Source organism: Penicillium arizonense, assembly GCF_001773325.1.
Source record: "Penicillium arizonense strain CBS 141311 chromosome Unknown PENARI_contig028, whole genome shotgun sequence".
In the NCBI taxonomy this organism is placed as follows: Eukaryota; Fungi; Ascomycota; class Eurotiomycetes; order Eurotiales; family Aspergillaceae; genus Penicillium; species Penicillium arizonense.
The window spans coordinates 127,097-154,784 of record NW_019173305.1 but is presented as its reverse complement, the minus strand read 5'-3'; the positions used below and the strand labels follow the sequence as shown (position 1 = coordinate 154,784).

At 50.1% G+C, this 27,688-nt stretch overlaps 9 protein-coding genes across 9 annotated transcripts; 6 read left to right on the top strand and 3 right to left on the bottom strand.

Annotated features, from left to right (window-relative positions):
* Positions 1 to 392: 392 nt before the first annotated feature.
* On the top strand, positions 393 to 2,298 carry PENARI_c028G00349 (hydrogen/calcium exchanger domain-containing protein; the record flags this gene model as incomplete). Its single annotated transcript, XM_022636151.1, has 5 exons — positions 393 to 396; positions 453 to 1,729; positions 1,802 to 2,035; positions 2,089 to 2,231; positions 2,286 to 2,298. The coding sequence occupies 5 exons, from the start codon at positions 393 to 395 to the stop codon at positions 2,296 to 2,298; spliced, it is 1,671 nt and encodes a 556-aa protein (XP_022483898.1).
* Positions 2,299 to 5,027: 2,729 nt separating this feature from the next.
* Positions 5,028 to 7,904, top strand: PENARI_c028G09007 (putative C6 transcription factor; the record flags this gene model as incomplete). Its single annotated transcript, XM_022636226.1, has 1 exon — positions 5,028 to 7,904. One exon carries the CDS (start codon positions 5,028 to 5,030, stop codon positions 7,902 to 7,904), a length of 2,877 nt encoding a protein of 958 aa, XP_022483975.1.
* Positions 7,905 to 9,183: 1,279 nt separating this feature from the next.
* On the top strand, positions 9,184 to 10,176 carry PENARI_c028G02985 (PhzF family phenazine biosynthesis protein; the record flags this gene model as incomplete). Its single annotated transcript, XM_022636179.1, has 1 exon — positions 9,184 to 10,176. The coding sequence occupies one exon, from the start codon at positions 9,184 to 9,186 to the stop codon at positions 10,174 to 10,176; it is 993 nt and encodes a 330-aa protein (XP_022483916.1).
* A 2,445-nt stretch (positions 10,177 to 12,621) lies between these two features.
* Positions 12,622 to 13,954, top strand: PENARI_c028G05245 (lactonase family protein; the record flags this gene model as incomplete). Its single annotated transcript, XM_022636197.1, has 2 exons — positions 12,622 to 13,001; positions 13,102 to 13,954. The coding sequence occupies 2 exons, from the start codon at positions 12,622 to 12,624 to the stop codon at positions 13,952 to 13,954; spliced, it is 1,233 nt and encodes a 410-aa protein (XP_022483921.1).
* A 403-nt stretch (positions 13,955 to 14,357) lies between these two features.
* Positions 14,358 to 16,163, bottom strand: rfeD (uncharacterized protein; the record flags this gene model as incomplete). The annotated part of the gene is made up of 5 exons (XM_022636188.1): positions 14,358 to 15,029; positions 15,082 to 15,498; positions 15,556 to 15,710; positions 15,774 to 15,942; positions 16,050 to 16,163. 5 exons carry the CDS (start codon positions 16,161 to 16,163, stop codon positions 14,358 to 14,360), a joined length of 1,527 nt encoding a protein of 508 aa, XP_022483974.1.
* A 2,372-nt stretch (positions 16,164 to 18,535) lies between these two features.
* PENARI_c028G10720 (ADP-ribosylglycohydrolase family protein) lies at positions 18,536 to 20,263 on the top strand (the record flags this gene model as incomplete). The annotated part of the gene is made up of 4 exons (XM_022636241.1): positions 18,536 to 18,687; positions 18,740 to 19,164; positions 19,229 to 19,596; positions 19,904 to 20,263. The coding sequence occupies 4 exons, from the start codon at positions 18,536 to 18,538 to the stop codon at positions 20,261 to 20,263; spliced, it is 1,305 nt and encodes a 434-aa protein (XP_022483941.1).
* Positions 20,264 to 21,085: 822 nt separating this feature from the next.
* On the bottom strand, positions 21,086 to 22,820 carry trpE (anthranilate synthase TRP2; the record flags this gene model as incomplete). The annotated part of the gene is made up of 4 exons (XM_022636257.1): positions 21,086 to 22,392; positions 22,439 to 22,512; positions 22,588 to 22,736; positions 22,809 to 22,820. The coding sequence occupies 4 exons, from the start codon at positions 22,818 to 22,820 to the stop codon at positions 21,086 to 21,088; spliced, it is 1,542 nt and encodes a 513-aa protein (XP_022483886.1).
* Positions 22,821 to 23,355: 535 nt separating this feature from the next.
* Positions 23,356 to 25,270, bottom strand: PENARI_c028G02313 (WD40 repeat domain-containing protein; the record flags this gene model as incomplete). The annotated part of the gene is made up of 5 exons (XM_022636173.1): positions 23,356 to 23,382; positions 23,433 to 24,863; positions 24,951 to 25,099; positions 25,155 to 25,171; positions 25,221 to 25,270. The coding sequence occupies 5 exons, from the start codon at positions 25,268 to 25,270 to the stop codon at positions 23,356 to 23,358; spliced, it is 1,674 nt and encodes a 557-aa protein (XP_022483928.1).
* Positions 25,271 to 25,966: 696 nt separating this feature from the next.
* Positions 25,967 to 27,336, top strand: PENARI_c028G00775 (rhomboid family protein; the record flags this gene model as incomplete). Its single annotated transcript, XM_022636157.1, has 3 exons — positions 25,967 to 25,986; positions 26,044 to 26,568; positions 26,625 to 27,336. The coding sequence occupies 3 exons, from the start codon at positions 25,967 to 25,969 to the stop codon at positions 27,334 to 27,336; spliced, it is 1,257 nt and encodes a 418-aa protein (XP_022483966.1).
* Positions 27,337 to 27,688: the final 352 nt, after the last annotated feature.

Here is a 27,688-nt window from a genome sequence, read left to right as displayed (position 1 = left end):
AACCTCTCACCGTTTCCTCATTGTGCGCGCCATCACTTGGGCAGGAATCCTTTGAACACCGCAGATCCGCCTGTCCTCTTGTGGCTGTTCTTTGAGGCTCCCGTCATCGCTTACACCAGACTGGCTCAGCCTTTGAAGCCGTGCAATTGCTTACGATTTGAAACCCTCTTTCACGAGTACGTGTCTCCTATTATAAGAATCACTCGCGAGTCTAAGCCACGGAGTGTGGCGTGTACAGTATACTGGCACCTAATTATCCACCACACTTCACTGCTGCCTTCAATCCACCCCATTATCCAATCTCCTATCACCTTCGCCTGTTTCCTTATATATTTCACAGAAGCCATACTCACCACCTCTCCTCCAGACTTTGAAATCAGTACCTACTCATCATGCGTAAGTTCTGCCTCAGAGATCCACACAATCTCCTCCAACAATACTGAGTCGACTAGATATCTACCGCCGTCAGGCCCGCAACCTGGCCTGGTACGACGAAGAAGGCGAAGCCTCTTCACACAACCCATTCAAGAAATTCCGCCGCTCACCCCGGCGCTCCAATTCCGTCCAACTCGAAAGCAGAATGCCCGGCCACCGCAGTCTAGATATCCGCATGTCAGAAGACACGCGCCGCAGACTCGATATGAACAATGGTCTCGGCGGCCCCGAGTATTCAGGCACATTCCCCCCAGAGTCGGCTGGCAGTGAGCAGGACACACCCAAGTCACAACCTGAACCGTCAATGGCAAGCCAGGATCCGATTAATGTTTCGTCGGTCCGCGGGACGGACGAGTCCGCTGATTCGACGAAACCGCGTATGCGCAAGGGGTTCCTGGGGAAGTTCGGACGTGGCGATGATGTCGATGAATTGGAAGATAAGAAGTCGATTTCGGCGAACCAGAAGTTCACGTTTGCGTCGCAGTTGCGGGCGACTGTTTTGAACTCATGGATCAATGTGCTGCTGATTGCTGCCCCTGTTGGAATTGCGCTGTATGCCGTTGACGCCAACCCGATTGCTGTTTTCGTGGTCAACTTCATTGCTATCATTCCTCTTGCTGCGATGCTCAGTTTCGCGACTGAGGAAATCGCCCTGCGGACTGGTGAGACGATTGGAGGGTTGTTGAATGCTTCTTTTGGTAACGCTGTCGAATTGATTATTTCTATCATCGCCCTGGTCCAGCGCAAGGTTCTCATTGTGCAGACGTCGCTTATCGGAAGTATGCTTTCCAACTTGCTGCTTGTGATGGGCATGTGTTTCTTCTTTGGCGGTATTGATCGCATGGAGCAGCATTTCAATGTTACTGTCGCTCAGACAGCTGCCAGTCTCCTTGCGTTGGCGGTTAGCAGTTTGATCATTCCAACTGCTTTCCATAAGTGGTCTGATGCTTCTAATGGTGATCAGACTGCGCCCTTGTCTCGTGGAACCAGTGTTCTCCTCCTTATCGTCTACGGCTGTTATCTTTTCTTCCAGCTGAAGTCTCATGCTGAGATGTACAACCGCCCCAGCCCTAAGGTTGAGCGTCGCCGTGCCCGTGTTGCGGAAGGTGATGCTAGCCGGGGTATTGCGCAGATTGGCAAGATGACTGCTGCGCCTTTGGTTGGTCAGAGCCGTGACCACATGCAGATGGAAGATCCTGAGGATGACCCCGAGGAACCCCAACTGTCTATTTTTACAGCTGTTCTGACGCTGGCTATCTCGACTGGATTTGTCGCTGCTTGTGCTGAGTTTATGGTAAGTGGATATCTTTGTGCTGTTCGACCTTCCGGGGTCGTTTATATTGTGACATATTCTAACAGTCCGTAGGTTTCTTCCATCGATGCTTTGACAGCCACCGGTAACATCGGCGAGACATTCGTCGGATTGATCCTTCTCCCCATCGTTGGTAACGCGGCTGAGCACGCTACCGCTGTGACGGTGGCCTGCAAGGACAAGATGGATCTCGCTATTGGTGTTGCTGTTGGCTCTAGTATGCAGATTGCACTGTTGGTTCTGCCGCTGATTGTTGTTCTTGGGTGGATTATTGGCATTGAGGATATGGTAAGGGAGAAATCTGCCAGAAAGTTGGAATTGAGTTACTGACATCGTGGCAGACGCTCAACTTTGATGGATTCCAAGTCATTACACTGTTCATGTCTGTTCTTTTGGTCAACTACCTCATCGGAGATGGCAAGTCCCACTGGTTGGAGGGTATTTTGTTAATGATGATGTATCTGATTATCGCTATTGCGGCTTGGTATGTTCTTTCTGTGGGAGATTGATATGTGGTGTTTACTGACAGTCTGTCTAGGTTCTTTACATAAACTTGACAACTGCACCCCGTCCTCGTCCTCGTCGAGGCTACCGTCACCGGGCTGGGTCCTCTTGACAACATTCTAATCTTACAATCCCATCTCTGGGCTCTCCTAGTTTCCTCACATCTTCTCTCACTTTGTTTCTCTGTACTATGTTTTGTTCCCGGCTGATGCCGGGCTTTGTTGGTTGAATCTATTATGACTTTCTCATAGTATACCCATTTTGCGCTTTATATCGAGGCAGTATAGTATAGTATAATGGTTGTCTTCTCGATGTCATTTTTCAGTATTCATATCGCATAAGTTAGATAGTAATGAATATACCGAGGGATATACATTTTCACAAAATGGGTTGCACATAAGCCCAACCCGGGTTTAAACACCATTTCCAAGTCAAACACAGTACACCCGCACGACCAATAAGTTAAAAAGAAACCCATCCAAAAGGAGAACAAATGAAAGCTACAGCCACCGTTAATTAAACTTGACTCGGGCTATATTTCGCCGAACCGCCCTTCCTTGGCTGACCTGTACATTTTACAAAACCCAAGCCAACCAAACCGAGCCAACCAAACCAAGCCAAATCAAACCAAACCAAATCAAACCAAACTAAATCAAATCAAATCAAATCAAATCAGCCACCGGGAAATACTGTAGGAACTAGCAGTCCAGGATCTAATCCCGAACACCCATACTTAACCGGGCACAAATAAGCACCGGCTAAACGGAGGCGGGCGACTAACCCCCGACATTTCTCCAGGACTCCAGTCCAGCTCGGACCCAAGGCTCGGGTTGACGCAGCCCTGCCGCCTGCGTTAGTCCCGTCTGTGAATGTCACGGGAGTATATTCTTACACGCCAATACTACAGCACAGTCCGGAGTGGAGTGGGACATTAACATTACTACGCAGTATTCGCATAAGTAACCGGTAAACGTCAGAATATCATTTTATTCAAAGTTTACATCATTATACACTCGTACAAATAACCGACGGAATGTTCCCGAGGGCTAAACGATGCACCGGAACACACTCGGAATCGGGATCCCACCGGCCTCTGTTTGTCCCGATGTGGGGGCTGTTCCTGGCTTCCTGACTTCTTGGCTTCTTTTTATTTCGTTTTTCGCCTCCCCCAATTTTAATTTTAAAATTTTTTTTTCTGGTTTTGTTCGTGAGGGGTCCTGGGGGGCTTTTGGGGTGAGCCTTTAGCCTGAAGATACTGTACAGTGCTAGGTCATGAGTTGACTGACTTGTGGGAATGCCGTTCAATCAGTTTAGTTATTCTCAATGATGATGGGTACTGCAGGCGGCGGTTATTAATTTCATTAAAATTGGCAGTAACGGCAACTCCTCCGCGGCAAGAAAGGAAAATAATCCGCCAGTAGAGAGCCAGTATAAGGAAGAATAGAATTTCGGTCGGGGATGTCAGCTGGACACTTTGACCTGGGGATAAGTGAAGCCAAGACTGAAAGTAGGATTCCAAGTGGGACTGGCCATCCCACGCGTAACACGGTTCCGGAGGCACTGGAACCCTGATCGGATAATAAATCGGAAGGGGGAACAGGATTGGGGAGATGGGGGGTTTCTTTTATTAATGTCAGCTGAGAGGTCCACCAAGCTATATGTAACAGTTCCGGGGAGAGTCCGGAGTAAACCTCCCTAGTTAGGAGGGATATGTCATAGCAACGGTGCCTATGTTTCCCCCTTTCAGCGGTGATTTATACCAATCAGAGAGGGACCAACTTCGCCGACAAATTACCTAAAAGAAAATGCGGGGTTGGGGTTAGGGTTCGGTGGCATTTCGTGCCCTATACAGTGTATACAGTATGTATTCAGTCGGTCTAGGAGTGTACTTATACGTAGATATACTTATTCTTAACACAGACCTACTCTGACCTGATCTCGGCAAGGGGCCACCTCGGCCTGTGTGCAGGGAACTGAATAAAATCTCGTATTATGACGCCTCTTTAGCCTGCCGAGCCTGGATCACCAGAGTGCAGCGTCACACCGAACGGAGCCCGCCGTCAAATGAAAGGTCACAGCCGATCCCAAGCGACTGAGGATCGAGGATCTCGCTTGAATTTCGCGGGGAACCCCGGGGTCAAAGCCACCATTGGACGCCGACTGGGGTGTCAGAGAAAAAGAAAATAGGTAAAAACAACGAAAATAGGCGGATTTCCATACCCGAGGGATGGGCCGCCCGAATACCCTACCATGTGGATGGAGTTTTCCGTTGGGGGCTTTTCTGTTATTACCCTCCGAGAATGCCCTTGGCTTACCTTTTTTGGTGTTCCCGAGGGAGTAGAGAAATCATATGCCGACCGGAGTTCAGCCTAGGCTACATTCACCGATTTCCCCCAGATTTAGCTTTTTTTCCTTCACGGGAAGTAGAATTGGGATTTTGACTTATTAGAATTTGGGCTGGTAGAAAAGAGAATGTGACACATAGAGTTGAGTTGAGAGATGAATGAGATCATATACTGTAATTGTACTGTAAGGAACTCGGCAGCCGGAAACTGGGGGCTCCACAACCTCCGCAAATTCCCCAGTCTCAACTCGGCTCCAGTTTTGAGTATTTTTCCCGGTCGAGACCCCCCCGTTCCCTCCCGACTGAATTTGCTCCGGTCCGGTAGCCCCGACCTTTAAGTTTCCCCCACACTCCAGTTCCGCGTGTCGTTCTCTTTCTCTTTCTCTTTTACTCCCCCATGTTAATGGACTGATCCTATACACCACACTCACGATGCGGTCTAGCATCGCTTGCGCTCGGTGCCGGCGCAGCAAGATCAAGTGCGTCAATGCCGGCATCGATACCACCTGCCGCGCCTGCGAGTCCTCCGGTCGTGAATGTGTCTACCCAACCCCGGCTATTGGAGTGAACGGCGCCAAACGTGACCTGGCAGCCCTGGAGGGTGAGGATCGAAATGGCGACTGGGATGGCCCGAAACGACACCGTTCGCGCAAAGTGACAATATCCGGCGGCTCGGCCGGCTCGAAATTAGGGGCCGATGTACTGGATGCCTCAATACTGACGACCAAGGTCTGGGAAGCCGTCTTCGACCTCTTCCAATCGCACTTCGCTACCCTCCTGCCGTTCCTACACCCTGCGACCTTTCTCGGTCAAATCCGACAATTATCAACACCCGTTCCTCCCGCGACTCTCGATGGACAAGATCCCCGAAATACCGTGCCGAAGGACCCATCCTCTTCCCTGATTCCTCTGGGTGTATTGGCCCTGACGGCTCGGTTTCATCCGCCGCTGGTCGCTTTTCACTCCCCGGCATCCCCCGGGCTTCCTTCCAACCCGTTAACCGCATCGGAATATTATGCGACCGCCCTTCGCAGCCGGCTGGCCGGTCTGGATGGCGCCAGTCTCGCTCAACCGGACCTCACACGCGTGCAGGCGCTCTTAATGCTCGCATTACACGAGTGGGGGATGTGCCGAGGCAAGAGTGCCTGGGTCTACGTGGGTATGGCTATTCGGCTTGCACAGGCGATGGGTCTGCCATTCGAACTCGAGAATGAGTTCCCTGCGCAAGGATCCCGCGCATCCCCAGGCCTGAAGGCCGAGGCCGATCATTTCGGCCTGCCCCGACGTCTAGAGCCCAGGGAACCAACTTCGGATGATATTATCGCACAAGAAACCAAGCGTCGGACCTTCTGGGCGTGCTTTATCCTCGATCGATGCCTCAGTAGCGGCAAGTATCGACCCCGGATGGTCCGAGTCAAGGACCTCGGAATCCAACTTCCGAGTGATAATGCCTTTGCTTTCGGCGAGCGTGTTCGCACTGCCCGGCTCAATGAGCCGACCGTGCGTCGGCCTCAGAGCTTTGGTTCGCAAAGCATGCAAATCCCCAGCATCCGCCAAAGTATTGGGGGCTTCGGTGATGAAAAGCTCCCGGGTCCTAGCGGGACGCCGGATGGCAAGTCCTGGTCACCCATCTCGCGCCGCAAGGACTCTAGCGAGGAAGATATTGATCGATGGGAAGTTGGTGCGGAGGAGTCGGTACTCAGTCGGGTGATCAGGATCATCCGCATCTGGGGCAGCATCGCGAAGTGGTCCTGTGCTGGCGGTCGACGAACGGAGCAATATCCTCCCTGGCACCCAGAGTCTCGCTTCTCGTCCCTTCGGATGCAGTTGAACGAGTTCCAAGATAGCCTTTCTCGCAACCTGCAATACTCACTTCGGAACACTGACACGCATATCATGTACAAGACCACGTTGGCTTCATATACTGTGATGCATGTGGTCTATTTCCTATCTGTCATCGTCCTTCACCGTGCTTACATCCCATTTCTGCCTGTTCGCTGCAATGAGCCTCTCGGTCCCCTCGATGAGCCATTGTTCCCCACCGACAAAGTCAATGGCCCACCTGATAATTTCTGGCGTGACAGTGCTCGCGAGCTTTTCAAGGCTGCTCGCCAGATGATTGACCTCGTTGCTACTTGCCAAGTTCGTGGTGCTCTTGTTGAGAACCCCTTGGTTGGCTTTGCTATCTACAATGCCGCCTTTATCGGCGTTTATGGAACTCATTTCCAACACATGGATCCCGATGGGCTGTTGGGTCCCAAGCCACCTCCCGCAAGCCATGATAGTCATCAGATTGGCGCTGTACAGGCACGCAAGGCCTTGGACATCATGCGGGAAATGCGTCCTCGTTTGAAAATGGCCGTGGGCTGGTTCCGCACTTTGAACCGCCTTCACACCTACTTCTCCAAGACCAAGCGCGATTTCCGTCGGATTTCCCGCAATCGCTTGGATAGCATGTCCGACGCTTCTGACCACGCCCCGAACGGCATTCGTCCTCTTCGCGAAGGTGGCCTTGGTGGTGGCCTTGAGGAGTTCAAGATGCTCGAGAAGCTGTTCCTCGACTTTGGAAGCATCGAGGATCAATTGCCAGAAGCTGGCATGGATGATGACGGTATCGCTGTTCCCGCCAACGAGTCAGTCTTTGAACGCACAAACCTCAGTGACGCCGGGAGCAACGCTGTCCGAAGCGAGACTGGCGATCCTGGCGATCAGATGCTCGATGGCGCTGGTGGTCGGCGCGAGTCATGGGTGCCAATCAACAGCCCTGGCCTTCCACCTGGCCTGCCACTCCACGATGGCGATCGCCGTCCAAGCCTTCCCCTTCCTAACAGCCGCCCCATGCCATCGGGCTCCCCCTACTCTCTCCCATCCCTCCAACAACACCACCCCGACGGTCCCATCTACACTACCTCTTCTCCTAGTCTGCCTTCGATCTCCGCAACCACCCAATCCCCGTCGCAATACCTGACGGCAACAAGCAACCGTCTGAACCCTATCAACCCTTGGCACCCCCGCCAACAGGCTCCACCAACACCATACTCTCAATCTCTCCCTCCCATCAATGCTGCCGCCTCACACAGCATCCCTGTCCTCCCACCGCCGGGATCAGTCTCCCAGCTGGCCCCATCCCCGCCTCTGACCTCAACCGAAGGCCCAGATTCGAGCTTGCTCTCCGCCAGCCTCAGCGGAGACGACGTTATCGCCTTCCTAGATGGATGTGAATGGACCCAGCTGTCCATGCTTGCACCTTGTGAGATCGGTATCCCGGCCGGTTGGCTCAGCACAGTCTGGACCCAGTTCGGCCGGTAACCCAGCTACTCTCTAGGCGGGGCGTCACTGAAGCAAATGTCTCGCTTCACTGTATTATTACACTGTTACGAATTTCCTCGTCTGTTACGTCTTACGTACTGTACGACCATCTCTCTATCTCTCTATCTCTGATCGCTGGCGACACAAAAATTGAGAATCCATTCTCGCGCGAGCTTGATTTCTCAGCCGGTCAAATCTATCCACCTCTCTCTTAGTCTGGTCTGCCACCTCACCTGCAGTCCAGATTCTCTCTCAGTCCCAAGGACTGAAAATGGAAATACGGAAAACGGGTTCACGAAGATTTGATTATCACCAATACCCAGCGCGCGACCTCGTTCTCAGCTTGCCTTTTTTCTGTTTCCCTTGTTGACTTGTTTTTCTCGGTTTTATCTTGCTTTACGGTACCCTGTTTTGCTATGCGTATGTGTCCTCTTATTCTTTCCCTTTCCTGTCACCTGTCCTGTCCTGTCCATTCAATCGCAAGGCGTTACCCGGAAAGCCAGGAGGCCTGAACCGAAATCCCTGATTTATTTCCTTTCCTTTCCTTCGTGTTCATTTCATTTTAAATGCAAATGCTCTCTCTGTTTCAAGTGAGTTTGGGATGGGCTTGGATTAATTTCCCGCCTGCATGGCCGGGCTGTTTTTCTTTGGAATGGGTTGGGTTGGGTCTTTTCTTGGGATTCTCTTTGGTCTTTGGCTTCGACCTTCTTTTGTTTTTGATCGATATGCGTCTATGATAGCCTGAGGCGTCGCACTTTGTTGTGAACTGCTTGTTTTGAGATAATTCTATGCCTGCTTGGCTGGTTTTTCTATTCATTTTTACCCATTTTCGGTGGCTGGTTTGTAGAGGATGTAGTACTTTGGAGTGTGGAGAGTGACGAGGTAGTGAGGGTAAGACTAAGGTTGGTAGTAATACATACACGTACTAAGGCTAACATTATAGTCTAACATCTATATTCCCTGAAGGCTTAGCCAACAGTCAGCCCTATCTATGCACTGCATAATATGATATCCAATACCAATGAAGGCGATAGCCGAAGGTTGTACTTCGAGGGAAGTCTATACGATATATAGACTTGGCAAGGTCATCCAAGACAGAAAGATGTAACGAATACGAGGTACATCTATTTGGATTTCAAACCAACGTGATTTATAATGCAGCTTTAAATTAAGGTGTTCTCAGTTTAAATACCGTTGAGATATTACTCTTGCTTCTATATTCTCGTTCATTAGTCCCTGGCAACATTATTGCAATACCTACACACACCGGAACCTCACCATGGCCACACTCCGCTATTATATCATCGACGTCTTTACATCAACAGCCTACCAAGGCAACCCCCTCGCAGTGGTAGACACAACAACCACCCCTCCTCTCACAAACACCCAAATGAAACTGATATCAAGACAATTCAACCTATCCGAAACAACCTTCATCTGCCCCCCAACAAGCACAAAAGCAACCTGGCGCCTAAGATCTTTCCTTCCAAATGGAGAAGAAGTCTTCGGAGCAGGCCACAACTCACTCGGTGCCTGGTGGTGGATTGCCCATTCAGGACTTGTGGATGTGGATGTTACACTTGGCACTCCTCAGAGTGGACGGATATATCATCAACAACTAGGCGACAATATCCTCCCAGTTGAAATATCCCAGTCTAACTTGGGGGATATCATTATCTCAATGCGCCAGGGTCCGCCTCAATTCCTGAATAAACATACCAATCCAGGTTCCCTGTCTCGATCCCTTGGGATTAAAGAATCCGATATCGGGCTGAAATACGCAGGGATTGAACTCAATGAGGCAAGGGTCGTTACTACATCACCTGCGCGCCATCTCCTAGTTCCAGTGCGGGATATGGGGGTCCTTCGCAATGTCAGTTTTGCTGATAAAGATGGTATTGCGAAGGAGCTTGCTAGTACAAGCAGTTATAATAGTGGTGTTTATGTCTTTACTTCTGTTCCAAGTGAAGATGGATCTACAGTCCCTAGATTTGAGGCGAGGTTTTTCAGTCCGGGGATGGGGATGGAGGATCCGGCTACTGGCTCCGCTGCTGGGCCTTTGGCTGCTTATATGTGGGCGAAGAGTGCCGGGACTTTGGGAGATAAGATGACGCAGATTGAGGTTTTGCAGGGGGTGCAGACTGGACGGAGATGTTTGATGAAGTTGCGTGTTGAGGTTGTTGAAGATGGATTCGCTATTTTGATTTCTGGGACCGGTGTGCTTGTTGCTGATGGTAACATTGTTATACCAAGTCTTGATGTTTCTTTCTAGGGAAGTGTTATGATAGCATTGCATGGTCTATATTCTATTCAGCACAAGAAGACACACGTTTCTTATAGTAATACAGTTAAAGCTTGACTCTTCGTCTATGTCAATATTCCAACATTGTATAAATCATATACTGCTTTACAGATCAATTCACTCATGCCAAGATATCCCGGCCACTAGTTACGAATAGTGAATTAAAGGGAAATCAAAGATCTACGTAGATATTGAGATAAGCTTTCGAAGCACTCCGATTCCATTTCTGACCAAATGACGACGAGATTACCAGCCGACTGAGTCACACTTGTCTTCCATTACCAAAAGATCATCTCGTTTTGAGAAACTGCCATCCACACGTATCTGCCACCATGAACCTGGAAAAGCAAGGACGCGATAGCGTTCTCCATTCGCTTTACCTACGAGTCAAAGAGTATAAACATGTCTTCCTATCTCTCGACGACCTCAAAGCACTTGGGATTCAAGCTTCCCAGGTTGAAACATCTCAGGATGGGGACATACATTTCAATCCGTGCTTCTTCCAGCCTTACCCAGAGCGAGTGCTCCAAAAATATCCACTCGACAATCCGAACGGCATATCTGACCTCAACTGTCCAGACCTCGACTATTTTCTGAGAAAAGTTGAACGAGAATATCCAGACCAAAAGTACCCTATCATAAAAGCAAAGTCTCTGTACAAAAAATACTTGAATTCCTGGCCCGACGACCAGTGGGAACTGAGAGCCCATGAAACAGAAACTCATGTGGACTGCCAGATTTCGTCACTCCGAAAGGGAAGCACAGGGCTTTTTTTCACTGGAGATCTGGCAGAATTTCAATCTTGCAAGTAGGTTGGCAATGGATTTGTGATTGTCAATAGTACTAACTACTTATAGGAAACACTATGAAAGGAAAAACGGGGACCCCCCTGACTTTGATTCTGGTTTTCTGTCTGGTATTTGCTGGAGAGTGAGGTCTAGGGCAGATCTTTGTGATACTATCTCTCCCAGACCACATAGCATCGTGTGCACTACCGCAGCCGTTCTCGCAAGCGACGCCCACCAGTGCCTTACTATCCATGAAGTTAGAGCCATTGTATACTTGATGCTCCCCCGAGTCTCTCGTGGACGCTTTAAAAACGCACATATCCACCCAGTGAGTTTTTTTTCGTACCTATAACCTCATGGTCACCACACTGACGATATTTATTTAGCTCTTACTTATTTCATATACGGGTCGCAAGCATGGTCGGATCATTCAAGCCTCCTATGATGGAGGTGAGCTCACTATACAATATTCTCAACTGTGGAGCTTTCGGAATGAAGCTACGGCGCCGGTGGAGCTGTTTGTTCGCTACTACCTGAGTAAAGCGGTTGGTTTGGAGACATCTAAACTCTGTGTGAGATAGGCTTGACGGTATTGCTTAGTCAAATTCAGAATAAACCCAAGGCGCTCGAAAATGGGCAAAAAAGAGGTTAAAAAAGAGGTTAGAAAAGAGGTTAGAAAAGAGGTTAGAAAAGAGAGGCAAAAGTAGGGCGAAAACTATATGTACGGAACAGTGTACTTCGACTATTCTATACTTTATAGCCATGTATACACGCTTATGACCCTATTACATTCTAGCAGCTTTAGGTTCTTTATGCCGATACTTTTTTATCTATAGCTATACAAGCACGGCGTCTAGCTTCAAAAGGTATTCTAACAATCTTAGGCTCTCCTCTTCCCGCGACTTCTTTATCGAACAGTCTAACCCTTTCATAGGCTAGGGTTCATAGGTCCAAGAACCATACTCCATAGTGCTATAGAAGTGTCGATCGTGAATGGTCTGGTAATACCGAAGTAAAGCCGACAACCCCCACGGAATACGGGGTACCCCATAGCACTAAGCAAAAAGAGACGTAAAACGCGGGCTGCAGTCTCCGTAGCAGAGTAGCAGAGGGGTAATTCCCGTAGTTGAACGGTGCGTCGTAGGTGGCTGAAGGTGGTGAAACCGACCATTCCAGGGGAAAGCGCAAACCCCATACTCCCCTCAACCCTAACCCGATTAAAGCGACGAGTCCGAGTCCGAGTCCCTGCATGGTAGTATTCACTACATTTATTATATCCAGCACAATAATAGAACAAATCAATGCAATCCAATCAAAATAACAGACCTGCATACATGTAATGCACCTCGGAACAACCCCTTCCCCAACCCCCTCTCCACACTCTCCGTTGCAGACCGACGATCCATTCCGCAGCGTACTGTGCCTGCGAGGTCGCAGTGCATACTCCGGGGCTTGTTGATCATCCCGCTCGCGTGTTGCAATCGCGTCTGATCCCGTCCTCCGCATACATAACAAGCATTCATTCCACTCCAATTCCACTCCCCCAATTCTCACTACACCGCTACCTATAGACCCTCTATACAAACACTACCCCAAGCAATAACTGTCCACCAGTTACTTGCCCAACATGCACCTCCAAACCCTCCTCCTCCCCCTCCTAACAACCCTAACAAGCGCCAAACCCGCCCATCTCTGGGCAACCCACTACAACGGAAACGTGTACACCCTAACCCTAAACAACCACCATGACCTCTCAATCACGCAAACCCTGAAGACATGCGGCAACATGCCAAGCTGGCTAACGCTGGACCCCCAAGCGCGTATCGTCTACTGCTCTGACGAAGACGGGACTACGGACCCATCAACGCATGGATCCTTGACGGCGTTGCATGCCGCGCCGAATGGGTCTCTGAGTGAGATTGCGAAGACGAGGACGGTTGGGGGTGGTGTTGCGAGTGTTATTTATGAGAGGGACAAGGGGAGGAAGTTCCTCGCTATTGCGCATTAGTATGTTTCCTCACACTTCTCTAGCCTGGATAATTGTTTCTGGTTGATTGGTTATATGGGAAGTGTATATGCTAACGATACCCTACTTGTTGCTCTACAGCGAAGGCGCAGCAATCTCAACCTTCGCCCTCCCCATAAAACAAAACCAACCGGAGAACCAATCCTTCCACTTCAACCTAACGCGCCCTGGCAAAGTCGCGCAGCAGGATACACCACACCCCCATGAAGTCTTCCTCGACCCGACGGGATCTTTCGTGTTGAGTCCTGATCTAGGCGCGGACCTACTACGCGTCTACTCGATTGAAGGATCGAGTGGGAAACTAAGCGAATGCCCGTCTGTGAACGTAACATACGGTAGCGGACCTCGGCACGGAGTTTTCTGGACGGATGGGACGGATCGGTCTTCTCTTGCTTCTGCTTCTTCTGTTAGGACTAGCCATTCGCGGAAGATGGCAGCTGTAGGCAAGACGATGATGTATCTCGCCAACGAGATTGGCGGGACGGTGATGGTATACGATGTTTCCTACTCACGGTCTGGCTGTTTATCTTTTGAGAAGACTCAGACTGTGGTCCCGTATCCCGGTGGTAAGATGCCTTCAGGAGCGACGCCTGCTGAGATCCGTCGGGTTGGCGATGCGTTTTATGTTTCTATTCGGAGTGATCAGGGTTTCAAGCCGAGTGATTCGATGGTTGTTCTTGGCCGGAATGCCAGTGATGGGTCTGTCAAGGTGCGGAACTCGGATTCTGCGTTTGGAAAGGTTCCTCGGACGTTCGCGGTGAATCGGGCTGGCGATTTGGTTGCGATTGGGAACCAGGCTTCTGCGACTGTTGCTATTGTGCGGCGGGATCGGGAGACAGGAAATTTGGGGGAGAAGGTTGCTATCTTACAGGTTGGGGAGCCTGGGAAGGTTGGGACTGCTGAGGGATTGAGCAGTGTCATCTGGGATGAGTAGGTAGATTGGCGTAATGTAAATCAAGGATAGCATGGTGAGGATGTGATCCCACACCTATCCTGTTCTCTATAAACAGCGCGACAGGGTGAAATCAGTGCAGTACAAGTTCACAAACATAAAATAACACATAAACATAAAATCATGACCAAACATGTCCATATCCATATCCATATCCATAACACCAAATGCAGCCAAAAGAAAAAAAAGTGTACCCCCTAACATTGAAAAAAGACCAGCTTCTTCGGGGTTTGGTCGGGAACCTGCCGAATACCAGCCTTGGTAAACTCCTGCACGTCTGGATGATGGACCCATACCGCGAAAGTCGAATAAATAACAATATAAAGAACGTGTACCAAACATCAGTCGTAAATGCGTAACGCCAATAGACGCTGTCTTTTGTCTTTCACTTGATGTCGATCTGGAATGCTTTCCATTTTCCTCCTATTGTTCGACATCGTGGGCACCCACGAGGGCCGGGGTAACTTGTCGGCCCGTGCTGCATGTTGTTCAATAGACCGTTGCCCGGGGTTCGAAATGAGACGGGTGGACTCGAAATAAACATGCCCACACAGTCGCGGCACACTCCACAGATACACTCTGTACAAGCATAGCATTCGTTCAGCGCAGATGGTCGCTTGCAGTTAGCGCAAAAGACCTGAACCTCTTTGTTGCGGAAAGACGATGGTGTAGGATTGGAGAACCGATGATGTTGGCGTTGAGAAATTGGCGGTATCAAACCCATTGTTGGGCTGGAATCAGAGTTTATCGAGGGCGCTATTCCCGATGCTCCCGACAGATTTCTACCCGATGCTGAAGACATGGAATCGAGCGATGATTCAATAGATGGGAACGGCTCCAAGTCGCTGTCCCGGTTGCGATGGTTCTCGAACGGTGGTGGGGTCAATGCTTTGTGCAAAGGCGAAGCAGCATAGCTGTGAGGAGTAAACTGCCGATGCGATGAAAGTGGAGGCAATCCTGCTGACTGGAAAGCGGGTGGTAGCGAAGAACGATTTTTCACAGCAGGAGCAGACGTCACGTTGGAGAGTAGTGGGGCAATCGTTGGAGACCGACCAGCCTGGAGATTTTGCATCAGCAACGAACATGTTCAGATCGCATTGAAAACTCACCTCTGAGTAACGCTCATCATCTGCTTCGGTTGCTGACGTCGCTGCCTCGATCAAATCTTCCCATCGCTTGCCTTGCGCCCACGCTGCAGTTTGTGGTTCCGCAGAAAGGGCCTTGCGGTCGCCCAGGCTTGGTCGCCGTCCAAATTCTTTCGACTTGGGCCGATCCTGTTTCGGTTTCCGCGCAGATTGCGTGATGGAAGATTTGCGCGGCCGAGAAAACTTGTCTCGTCGTTGAATTGGCGGTAATGTGGATGAGCGACCGGGCGGAGAATGATTGAGAATAGACGGAAGCAGTTCACGCGGGCGAGGCGACGAAAATGGCGGAAGAGATTCCTGCTTGAAGTGATCGCGGAGTGAGGGAAGTTCGATCGTGGAGCGCATGCGAGGTTGGCTCAAGTCGGTATCCGAATGGGTTTCCTGGGGAAATGCGGGTCAGTGCCGTGGAGAGACAGTCCACAGTCCAGAGTAACCAACCATGTCTGTATCCCAGTCAGACGCCAGGCGATGGTGGTGCAATTGTGCTAGAGCAACCGCCGCCGTAGCAGCAGCTGGGTGGGGTTCATCGTGAGCTCGAGGGGTCGCGGGGGATCCGGCATCAGCGACGTAAACGTCCCTATCCGGCGCCACATCTGTGGGTAGCCGTCAGTATCCCTGCAAGGACGAAAAGAGGAGACAAGTCACAGCAAACTGACCTTGAGGCCGCCGGGGTTGCGCGGGTTCTGGGGGAGACAGCTGCACACGTTGCTCGGGCGGGGTGTTCACCATCAGCAGGAAGCTCTCTTCGGTAGCCGGGAGCTTCGGGATGTAGTGGTTCGGATGCGCACGTCGAATATGCTCCTGCATGGAGCGATAGCGCTTTTCCTGGAGCGCCAAACCGGATTAGTTCGATTCCAAGTTGCACATCCCCAGAGCTCCAGCTGCAGAGTCATAGGTAGAGGTGGGGCTCGAGGCGTCTGGGGCAGACTCACACCCAAGCATCGCTTGCGACAATTGGAGCCGTCGTTATTCTTCAACGGACAGACCACTTCATTATTGGCATCAGTGACCGAAAAGGAGCTAGTCAGTGAGCTTCGAGGAGGCATGGTGCATATGGGGTCGAGATCCCAGGGGAGGGGAGTCGAGGTCAAAGATAAAAGGAGGGGCAAGAGGTCAGCCGATCAGGGTTAAGAATAAGCTGAAAGCTAGGATTGGCAAACATGGGAAGATCTCAAAGAGAGAAAGAGAAGAGAAAAGGAAGTGTAGAGAGAAGCAAGTACTGTACATCGCCCGGTCCGTTGTGGGAATGTATTACGGGTAATTGGTAATTACGCTTGTATAATGACTATCCCATATCCCTTTTTACTGTCTTTACTTTGAGGCATGTAGAATTAGACATAGACGTAGACACATATACTTACATAGTCTTTTACTATACTAGGTTCCCTGTTGAAAGAGGGGCGTACAGCTTGCCCCATTTTTGGAATGTTCCTCTTATCAAGGGGGGAGGGAAAAATTGAAAGGCCGCTTTAGGGTATAAAATACTGGCGGTTTTCGGAAAGCCCGGTGGGACACCGAGGGGATTTTCTGTAATTTTCGAGGGATTCGCCTTGGAGAATTAGAATCAAAGAGCCACTAAAGAGGCAAGTTTGAGTGTGGAGTCTGGAGTTCGAACATTTCAAAGATACAGTAAATGGATGTGGAAGAAAAAGTCGCGATAGGCGCTATCAGCGGCCCCTCCGAAGCTCTCCCCAGCTGAAATTGAGGATTCCAGAAGCTCTGGGAGGGGAGCTCCGGGTGGCGATGTGTATTGTTACCGTATGGCTTTTTGCCTGTATCCATCTTTCGATTCGCCTCGGACATGACGAATATAAATATGATGTGCATAGCTATAATTAGCTATTAGTACAGCTATGCTACAGTATAGCTGTCTTAATTATAGCTATAAACATAGCTAAGAGGCCCATCTATACTCTCTACGTACACTCAGTGAAGAGACTCCATGGCACATGCCGAAGAGCATCCCAAAGCAGCCTGATTGGCTGTCATCCCCAAGTGGATCCCAATGTTACGAATTATCTTCACTCTTATTGGTTGTTTCCCCGCGCCATCCCGGATGTGGTTGGCCGTGCAGGAGAAAAGTCTGCCCAGTAGCTGCTTCGCTTACACGGGATACTCATTATTATAGTGTTATGCTATCTTCAACTATAATATTTGATAATATCTACACTATCTGCTATAGTCGTGCCATGATCCACTGTGGAGCTTGGACATTCTCGATAACTGTGGGCCTAAATGCCTTCAGGGCTGTATGGCGAAATCTATCTCTCCTTGCTGGAGGCTGAAACAGCAGCACGGCCAATCATAGTAGAGAAACTTGACCAAGGGACTCTGTCTTTGCTCTTTTGACCTTGCTTCTTCATATAAACAGCCAAAAGAATTCACATGTAGTCAATATCACGGGCACCGAGAGCTAAATGTCCTCCTTTCCTGGCAAATCTCGAACTGTAGCGATACCGGATCTCGATGAGCTCCAAGTGCAACTTGCTTCTATGGATCATAATGCACTTAGAACACCCTTCCTTAGTTACTGCCGTTAGATAGAATGTAGTCTGCTGCGCCATTCCAGCTTCGTACTAGAGCTTCGTCACCTTGCCCAATGAGGTAGATAATCTGATCATCGTGTCACATCACTCATACAAGTACCATTGATGACATGACCCTTCGCTTACTACCCCCTGTTTACATCCGTCTTCGTCTTTTTTGTATGATATTTCGCTTGTCTAGTCCGTTGTGGGTACCTTCCAGTCTATCATTGCCAAACATCCATGGATACACTAGCTATCTGACATAAACGCGCGATGACTGGCCAATACCCCTGTGCTACAACGATTATATAGTTGTAGAATATGGAGTACCTTAAGCTCAAATGGCTGACAACATTTCGTCAGGAACTTCATACGGGCGTTACAAAAAGACCGGCCAGGAACCCGAAAGCTAACCGTATAACAGGGATCGAGGCGTCTCTCCATGCTAGCTGATGATTGGTATTCTTGATTCACACGTAAGCCAGAGTCAGCACTCAATATTATGGTAAACTCGGAGAGGTAGATTCATTGCACCATCTTGACAGTTTTCTATGGATGACTCACGAGAACGTCCATTATGTTTCGCTATGAAGATATGACAAGCAGGAATCACAGGGCATACTCAACACAGCGATATACTCCAGGGCTGTGACTTAAAGTCAACCCATAACGCCAGGCAGCCACCTGGACAGTTCCCCACTTTGAGGCTCGTATTCACACCTACTAAGCCTTGGTAGCGCTTGTTTACTTGCACTGCGCCTCCCGTGGCTGTGAACCTCTGATGGTTCATGTTGACTCTCTGAGTCACAACATCACCCAACATACATAAAACAGCACAGCATCTCCAACGTCTCGAAGGACATTAGTATAACAACCAAACATCATCTCTCATGGCTGTATCACCCAAATCCCGCACTGAAGGTGCAATTTGGGGAGTCTGCGTCGCCGACGCCCTAGGCGGCCCTGTCCAATTCAAAGACCCAAATACATTCGAACCTATCACCGGTCTGAGATATGTGGCTCCATTCAGACAACCCGCTGGGTGAGTATCCATCACCATCAAACGAAACATAGTCTAACACATCCACATCCAGCTCATATTCCGACGATGGCTCCATGACTCTAGCCCTAGCCAACTCCTTCGTCGAGTCTGAGATGCAATACAACCACATCATGTCAATCAAGTTCTACGTTGAATGGATGACCCATGGTCGATTCAGCACTATCGACCGTGCATGGGATATGGGGTATTCCACGCGCAAGGCCCTGTCAATCTGGAAGAAATCTCGCATGGAGAATATCGAGGGTGCGCAGGCTCGCATCGACATCGAGTTGGATTCCGAGGAGCGCTCGGGGAACGGGAGCTTGATGAGGATTGTTCCTGTTGGCGTTGTTTACTGGCGGGATGTTCGGCTTGCGAGGGAGGTTGCCCGGGTTCAGGGTCGGGTTACGCATCCTTCGCTTCCTTGTGTTGAGGCTTGTGAGGCTTATACGGAGTTGGTTTGTGGGGTTATGAATGGTAAGTCTTTCGATTTTGATGATATAGATTGGTTCGAGGGATTTATACTAATGTTCCTGGCTAGGTCATACCAAGCAGCAGTTGTTTGATACGTTTTCTGCTTTTCCTTTTACGCATCGTGCTCTGAAAGAACGCATGGCACAGTACAAGACGATTTCCGACTGGACTGCCAAGACATCTGAGCATATCACTAGTAGTGGATGGGTTGTTGATACACTCGAGGTTGCTCTGTGGGCATTCTTCAAGTATGATTCTTGGAAGAAGGGTGCGTTGGCTGTTGTGAATCGGGGAGGTGATTCTGATACTGCTGGTGCTGTTTATGGAGGTCTGGCTGGTGCATACTATGGGGTTGAGTTCATACCCCAGGAATGGAAGGATGGAATGCAGAGGAAAGACTTCATTGGGGGTATTGCTAATAAGTTGGCTCAAGGGGTAGTCGACGCCAGTTCAAAGTGACTCTTGTGTTAAACCGCTGAAATGATTATGAGATAGTTAATGTTATTTGTCTTCCACGGCTAGTCTTAGGCTCCCTTTCCAGGCTCTTCAGATATTGTACTATATCTGACTCTGTAGCTTACGGATATGATATACGAACATCCAACAAAATTTGCGATAATACTGCAGCCTATTGTATATCATATTATGGTCTGCCCGTGAACTACCACACATCTCAGGCCCTTACACCACCGCTATACTTCCTATAATCGTAGCCGCGTTATCACTAATATATACACATTAGCATAAAGAACAGGCTATCTGCAACACGACCCAGCGGATAAGTCATGAGACTGAGACCCCTGTCGTCGACCCGTCGGCTCTGACCTGGCAGTCCTCCGTAAAAAGTTCAATTCCAACCATCAACCAGAACATCCTTGCAAGTACTCTTTGCTTCACCAACAGACCTGCCAGTTTCACTCGTTCTTCAAAAGATCAACTGAGAACTCAACTCTCCCCAATGTCCCAGGTCAATGAGTCCTGTGTCTTCATACCAATATCATCCGAAGACATCAAAACGTACGTGACTCAAGCTTGGGCAGAGGTGCGTCCAATTGCCGAAGTGTTGCCAAAGTTCACAGGGTCGCACGATTCTTTCCAATAGATAACGGAACGCGTATCCCCAGTAAGATGAACAACCTCCGTCAAATCTTTACCCTCACCAGCAGCATAAGCCATCGCTAACGAAGCGACCCGCACCCACAACGAAGTAAAAGAAACCCTACCCCCAGCCGAACCAACACAAATTATTCAGCCCTAGTATCAAACCCAAACCAGGTGTTGGATGCTAGATATTAGGAGATTGAATGGTTGATACAAGGGGATTTATAAGGAGGATATTGAGGCATGGATCTTATACTTCTCCACTAACGGTTTACGTCACTGCCCTCTTTGAATGGTAGATCGCCATTAGCGGATATTTTAAGCTTTGTTTCTTCAGTGAACGGCTCAACAAGTATTGAGCCAATGAGACCAGAGGATCTACATAGCTTCTATAAAAGTACAAACATCGCCCATTTGTATTTCCATGGATCTTACCTCAAAACGACCAGTTTCCAACCCTTTTTTAGTCCATTCCTTGCTCACTTCCATGCACGTTTTTGATAGTCGAATGATTGCTTGCCTGCGAACGCATTCTTTCTATGGCCAAGAGATATCAAATGCAGGGTTAGGACATATCTATGTATAGATAAATAGAATCGTGAACAAGACATATATTGCATCTATCATTTAAATCATTGCATTTTATAGAAACAACCGAGAAGAGCGCTCCATCGGTGCAAGCATCGCTGTAATGCCATTGCCACGGCATCGGCACATTTAAACAAACCCCCGAGAATATGCATAGCCAGACGGCCCAAGGGCAACCAGGCCGGGCAAAAGAACCCAACACTATATTGATATTCAAAAAAAGAAGTAATGGCAACTAATTTTCCATACTCATATACTTCGCCTCAGCACCCTTAATACAAGCAATATTGGCACCGAGCTTGTTAATCGTCTCGATGTACTCGTCATACGGATCCGAGTCAAAGACAATACCACCACCAGCCTGGAGGTAGGCAACGCCATCCTTGACCATCATAGTGCGCAGCGCAATGCAAGTATCCATGGCACCGGGTTCCTCAGAGGACCCATCGACGCTGGCGCTGTTATATCCAAAGTAGCCAACGGCGCCGGCGTAGACGCCGCGCTTCTCGCCTTCCAGCTCGGCGATAAGCGACATGGCGCGGACCTTGGGTGCGCCGGAGACCGTGCCGGCCGGGAAGATGGAGCGGAAAGCGTCGAAGCGGGTCATGCCTGGACGGAGGATCCCCGAGACTTGGGAGACAAGATGCTGGACGTGGGAGAATTTCTCGACGACCATGAGGCGGTCGACTTGGGTGGAGATTGGATCGCAGACGCGGTTTACGTCGTTGCGGGCTAGGTCGACTAGCATAACGTGCTCGGCACGGTCTTTTAGACTGCTGCGGAGTTCGTTGGCTAGGGCTATGTCTTCTTCTGGAGTTTTGCCTCGCTTGACGGTTCCCGCGATTGGGTGGGTGATGATGCGGCCGCGTTCTTCTTTGACTAGGAGCTCCGGACTGGCTCCCACGAGCTGGAAGTCTTGGCAGTCGATGTAAAATAGGTACGGGGAGGGGTTGACGGTGCGGAGGTGGCGGAAGAGGTTGTATGGGTGGAGGGAGGTGGGTCGTGATAGGCGCTGGGATGGCACGGTCTGGAAGATGTCGCCCTTGGCGATGTGCTGCTTCAGTCTGTTGACGTGGCTCTCGTAGCCCTCCTGTCCGATGTTGGACGTGTACTCCTGGTTGGGAATGATGGGTCCTTGGGGTGGGAGCGGTGTGCGGTCCTGGAGCAGGGTCTCAATTGTCTCCTGGATGATGGCGTGGCCCTTGGCGTACGAGGCCTCGATATCGGCATCTGCCGCGGGGATGGGAACGTAGGTGATGACCTTGACGACCTGAAAGAAGTGGTCGAATGCGACAATAGTATCGAACAGCATGAAGAACGACTCGGGCACTCCAAGGACATCCTTCATTGGTCGTGCCGTCTTCGGCTCAAAGTATCTAACACAGTCATATCCAACATATCCGATCGCACCAGCGGTCAATGGTGGAAGAACCAATCCGGGTACTGATGCGACGCGGAACTGAGAGAGCTCTGCCTCGAGGTAAGGGAGGGGGTCCGCTGCCGGTCCGTGGCCTTCACCGGTCTTGATGACTTTTCTTGGGTCTGGGACGATTAGCAATGTGACCGAGTCAAGACACCGGGCACCCACCTGCGCCAACAAAGCTGTATCGTCCAATCGTCTCTGTGGTAGCTGCACTTTCGTACAAAAATGACAACCGCGAACTATGCTCGAGTCAGCGATCATGTCCTTTGTGCCCCGCCTTGTCTCCAATTCTGCGGTGAGAGCCGATGACTCACTTCTCTGCAATCTTCAAGTATGCCAGTGTCGGCGTCAACAAATCTGCGGGAATTGAGGCAGTGACAGGGAGGAGATTAGGAGGGAACTGGGAGTTCCTGGATTTCGAGATCACGTCTTGCGCCGTCTCGAGCGACGGAATCGTCGCAACCTGAGTCATCGGTGAGCGTTAGCAAAATATACCTATGACAGATGAAGGGGCAAGATTTGCGCAAATCCTTACAGGGGGTGCCATTGTTTGTGGTTGGAATTGTACGAGTAGAGAGAAGAGGAAGGTCGATTTGGTGGGAAAATGATTCACTGTGGGGGTATCGCCGGGTCGGCAGGGATGCGCCTTCCGCTATATACTGATCGAGCTATGTATGACACACTGGAGGCGAAGATTTTATCCACAAAGCTGGTAAAATATCACAATGCAGACTAATACTGTTAAAGCTTCTACTTCCAGTTTATAAACTTTAAAGTTAATGGGTATTTTCTTGATTAATAGACAAGTTAATTTCGGGAAATATCAACCACCTGAGCACAAAAGAGAAGAAAATAGACAGATTCCACCGTCGCCAGTCCATGTTCGCCGTGCCCACCCAACCTATCCCAAGCAATGCATGCCGTTATGCATTTTCTAAGTAAGAAAAAAATGTATGTTCACAGAAAAAAAGAGGCGATGAAGAGTATGTCTTCGAAGAAAGAAAGGCTTTTCAAGCGGGAATGTCGGAGGTTGAGAGCATGAGTCGTAAGTTGTTATGTTGTAGATTCAAAGCCTAGCTCCGTCACCGTTGCAAATTAACAAGTGCCATCTAGATGAGTTAGTAAATCAAGTTGACAAGAATCAATCGTTAGACCATACCTGTTTGTCGAGGCCATAGGCAAGTCGCTTGCCATCTGCATCCCATGAAAGAGCCCGATATCCAATCGGTTCTGTGTGACCATTCTGTCCATTGGTCATGCCGTCCTCTTTTTTCACCTCTGAACTCGATGCAGTCCAAGTAGCCATGGGTTCGCCCCCACGCTCAACATTCCAGATGAAGAGTGAGTCCTTGCTGACTGCACTGAAAGCGTATCCATCAGGGGAGAAGCATCCCGCAAGAGCAGGAACGGATTCGCCGAGGCGTAGCTTGTGAATGCATGAGTAACCCTTTGTTTCGAGATCGACCTGCCACACCTTGACCATGTCATCTGTAGCGAAAGATGCAATAATAATGCGCTGGTCCTGGGGTTGAGGGCGAATCTCGATTCCAGTGATTGCCTCTTGATGTGCGTTTGGAATCAGAATATCATGGGTAGGAATCCAGATTGCACTAGTCGTTCCAGATGCGGCGATAGCAACCGAGTGAGAATCTGTCTGGACACAACGAATGAACTCCCAAGGCGTACTGGGTCCGTTGGCCGCGAATTTCTTAACCAACCGGATGCTGTTATCCACTTCGCATTGGTAAACTGCACCCTCCCCGGATGCAAACACCTGGTTGCGGCCGCACCAAGCGAGATCGAAGACGGGATTTTCGATAATTTGAGGCGGAGGGAAGACGTCGGGTCGGCGGTTGTCGTCCCATAGTGCCAGTTCCGAGACATGGTTGTCCGAAGCCACAACCACCAATTGCGAACTGGAATCTGCCCAATGCAAACCCGTGATGATTCGAGGTACTTCAGGAAGTAAATCCACTGCATCGCCATTCACATTATACATGGTGATGGTGCCCCGTTGCTCCGTGCAGGTTGCGACAGCCAACTTCTCACCAATGGCGTCCCAGCCGACAGCTGACACACATGTGCTGCTGTTCTTGTGGTCCACAATCTTCTTCTTCACATGCGACGATGATGATGATAATTTCCACAGATCACAAAAAGTGTCACCGGCAGCCACCACCGTCGTCGGGTCCTTTGGCCTCCACAAGGCGCGGGTCACGTGGTCCTCCGCATCCAGCAGGGCGGTGTCGGGCGTCAAATCAGCGGCCTTGGCGGGGGTGATCTGGACGCCAACGCTGCCGCCGTTTGTCAAGGTGAAGGTGGGTTCGGGGATCTCCCCCATACTAACATCGCCATCACCATCAAGATTAGGACTGCTGTGTTTGCTTTCAGTGGCATCATCATCCATAAAATCTTCTTCTGTTCGGGCCTGCTTTCCGGGATCGGCATGCCCATTCGGATGGTCGCGCGCAATTTTGCCGGGGGAAGCTTGGTCTGTGCCGACCTCATCGCGCCTTTCCAGACACCCAGTTTCAAAGGGGTCAGGTCCGAAGAAATAGTCATTTGGTGACAAGTTGATGTGATTGCCCTCCTGCCCATTGAAATTAGGACCCAAATGTATGATCTTTTGAGAAGAAGCAAGAGGTTGCGCCCCCTGGCGCGTAGGCTCGTAACATACCTTGTCCAGTGAGGACTGGAGCTCGTGGTATTGCAAACCCTTTTGGACTAGCGACACAAGTGCATGCGTCTTGATGTAAGGCGCAAAGGGTAGAGTTTGTGGATCAGGACACCACGCGCGCTGCAAAGACACAGCGGCGTCGCCATGGCCTGTCGCATTGGGTTAGAGACTAGAGAGCCCGGACTGCAGGGTTAGGAGACAAACCTGATTCTTGGAGATACCTGGAGATCTGATCAGTAACAGCACATGCATGAGATCCGAGTCACTCACCTCCATATTAAGTAGTTGACATGATGCGAAGTGAGGTCAGGTTGTGCCATGATAACATGTGCGACTTAGTGCCGCGGACATGCCAGAGCGGAAAGGGAAGCTGTTTGCTCGGCTGAAAGTCAAAGTGGAGAGGGAGCTTGACGAGAAGGGGGAGTGGAGTGGAGTTGAAGGAAGAGGAAAGGAGAAATTGAGTTGACGTGAAGGAAGAGACCCAAAAGTAAAGAAGAGAGAAATGAATGGAGATTGGAGAATGGAGAATGGAGAATGGAGAAAGGGAAAAGACGTGAAGATCTGAGATTAAGGATCCAGGCACTAGCCACTGGATCCTGTGGCGTCCATTTGAACCTCACTTCACTTCTTCTTTCTACTTGCTTTTTACTCGCTTAGAACTTAGAACTAATTCTTAAATTACCCGAGCCCCATACTCCGTTCAAGCCTATAATTTCCACAGACTTGTGAGCTCATGTGCTTAAGCCCGTCAGCCCATAAGCCCGCCTGGCCCGTCATTCTGCGAACGGTTCTCCACATGGGGTTTCAAGCGCCAACACCCTGTCAACTTTTCTTTTTCTCCTCTTAAGTTAAGTTTATTATATACATGTACATGTGTGCCTCTCTGCATCCACCCGAGCCTAGATAGCTGCAGTCCAGGTGGATCGTGGCTCATGCCTTGGGTCTAACATCGCCCTTTCTCTTGTCGATCATATGTCTAACTTCTTTATGGGAATGCGAAACTGTCATTATATAATATGGCCTACGCAATACCTATGTAGGTACACTGTATGTATCACTAGTCGGACATACATGTACATTAAAAACATTAAAGACGCATAGTGAAACCCATCAACCTGGGAGCTGAAGGCTCCCGCGCTAAATATGGCAACTTCCGCTCTGCGCTAAACTTCTCACACTTGGACACCTGGGCAACTTCATCTCAGGCCTTTTGCCTTCGGAGCAACATGTTCCTCCGAATCAACATTCCTCCAGCCACTCGCATCTGCCTCGTTAGCCTACTGACCCTCTCTCTCCTCTACAACATTGCCAGGTGGCGCCAAATTGACACCACTGGTGGAACACCCACCACTTCACCTCTCGTACCCTACCTGACCCTCGTCCCCTCCTACGTGTTCTACTACCCCTGGACAATCGCAACAGCGACATTCGTCGAACAAAATATCTTCACCGTCCTCCTCAACTCCGCAACCATCTTCTATGGCGGCAAATACCTCGAACGCGCGTGGGGCTCGCGCGAGTTCAGCAAGTTCATCGCCGTCATCGCCGTGATTCCCTGCGTGGTGATAGTCCCCATCTACCTAACATGGGGCGCAGTCGGCGGCTCCTCAAGTACAGCGTATGAGCCTCACACCAACCCCTGAATAGAAATGTCGGTCACTAACAGTCTCGAAGCCTCACCCAAATCTGCGGCGGCGTCTCCATCCAAGGCTCCTTCCTCGTCGCCTTCAAGCAACTCGTCCCTGAACATACCGTCACAATCTTCAAGGGCTTAGTCAAGATGCGCGTAAAGCACTTCCCAGCCCTCTTCCTCCTCCTCAACACCCTCAGCGGCTTCATCTTCGGAACTGACACCGCCGCCGTGCTCGCCTGGCTCGGTGTCCTAGCTAGCTGGAGCTACCTCCGCTTCTACAAGCGCCAGCCCGACCTGACGGGTACCTCCAACGGCAGCGGAATAAAGGGCGATGCCAGCGAAACGTTCGCCTTTGCGTGTCTTTTCCCTGATGTTATGCAGCCTCCTATCGCCTTCGTCGCGGACCAGATCTATACCTTGCTAGTAGCAATGCGGGTCCTGACACCCTTCTCAGAGGATGATATTGCCTCAGGCAACCAGCAAGTCCTGGCTCGCGGCGAAGCTGGCCTGCCAACACTACTCAGCAGCCAGCGCGGCGGTGCAGGCTCAAGAGGGAAGCGCGAGGAAGCAGAGCGGAGACGCACTCTCGCTCTTAGAGCCCTGGATCAGCGCTTGCAGGCTGCTACAATTGCCCGGCCACAAGCCCACCCTCTAGGTGAGCCAAGCTCGTCCTCGTATGCGAATCCGGCGCCAGTTGCTCCGGCTGGTCAGGGTATGCTGGGTGAAACGAGTTACAATCCAGACAATGCGTGAATGAACTTATGTTTGAGAAGGAAGAGATGGGGCTATGGGGCTCTCTGCTCTGGCTCTGGCTTCGGCGTTCCGTTATGTTGATGATGGGGTCATTATGGGAGTTGGCGATTGGGACATACACTCGCATTCGTGACTTCGCGGGTTTATGGCTGCTATGGCTATACTGACACTTTTTCTGTTTCTCCTTTGGGAGCATGTACAAGATCCACTCGATCTTGTTTTGGATACTCGACTTTTATTTTCTCGCCTGGATATGGGTGGTGTCTGTTTGCCTTGTTCTTTTTAGCTTTTCAGCCTTGAATTCGATTTTGCTTTATACCACTTTGTTGTGTATATACTTCCAGCGCAATCT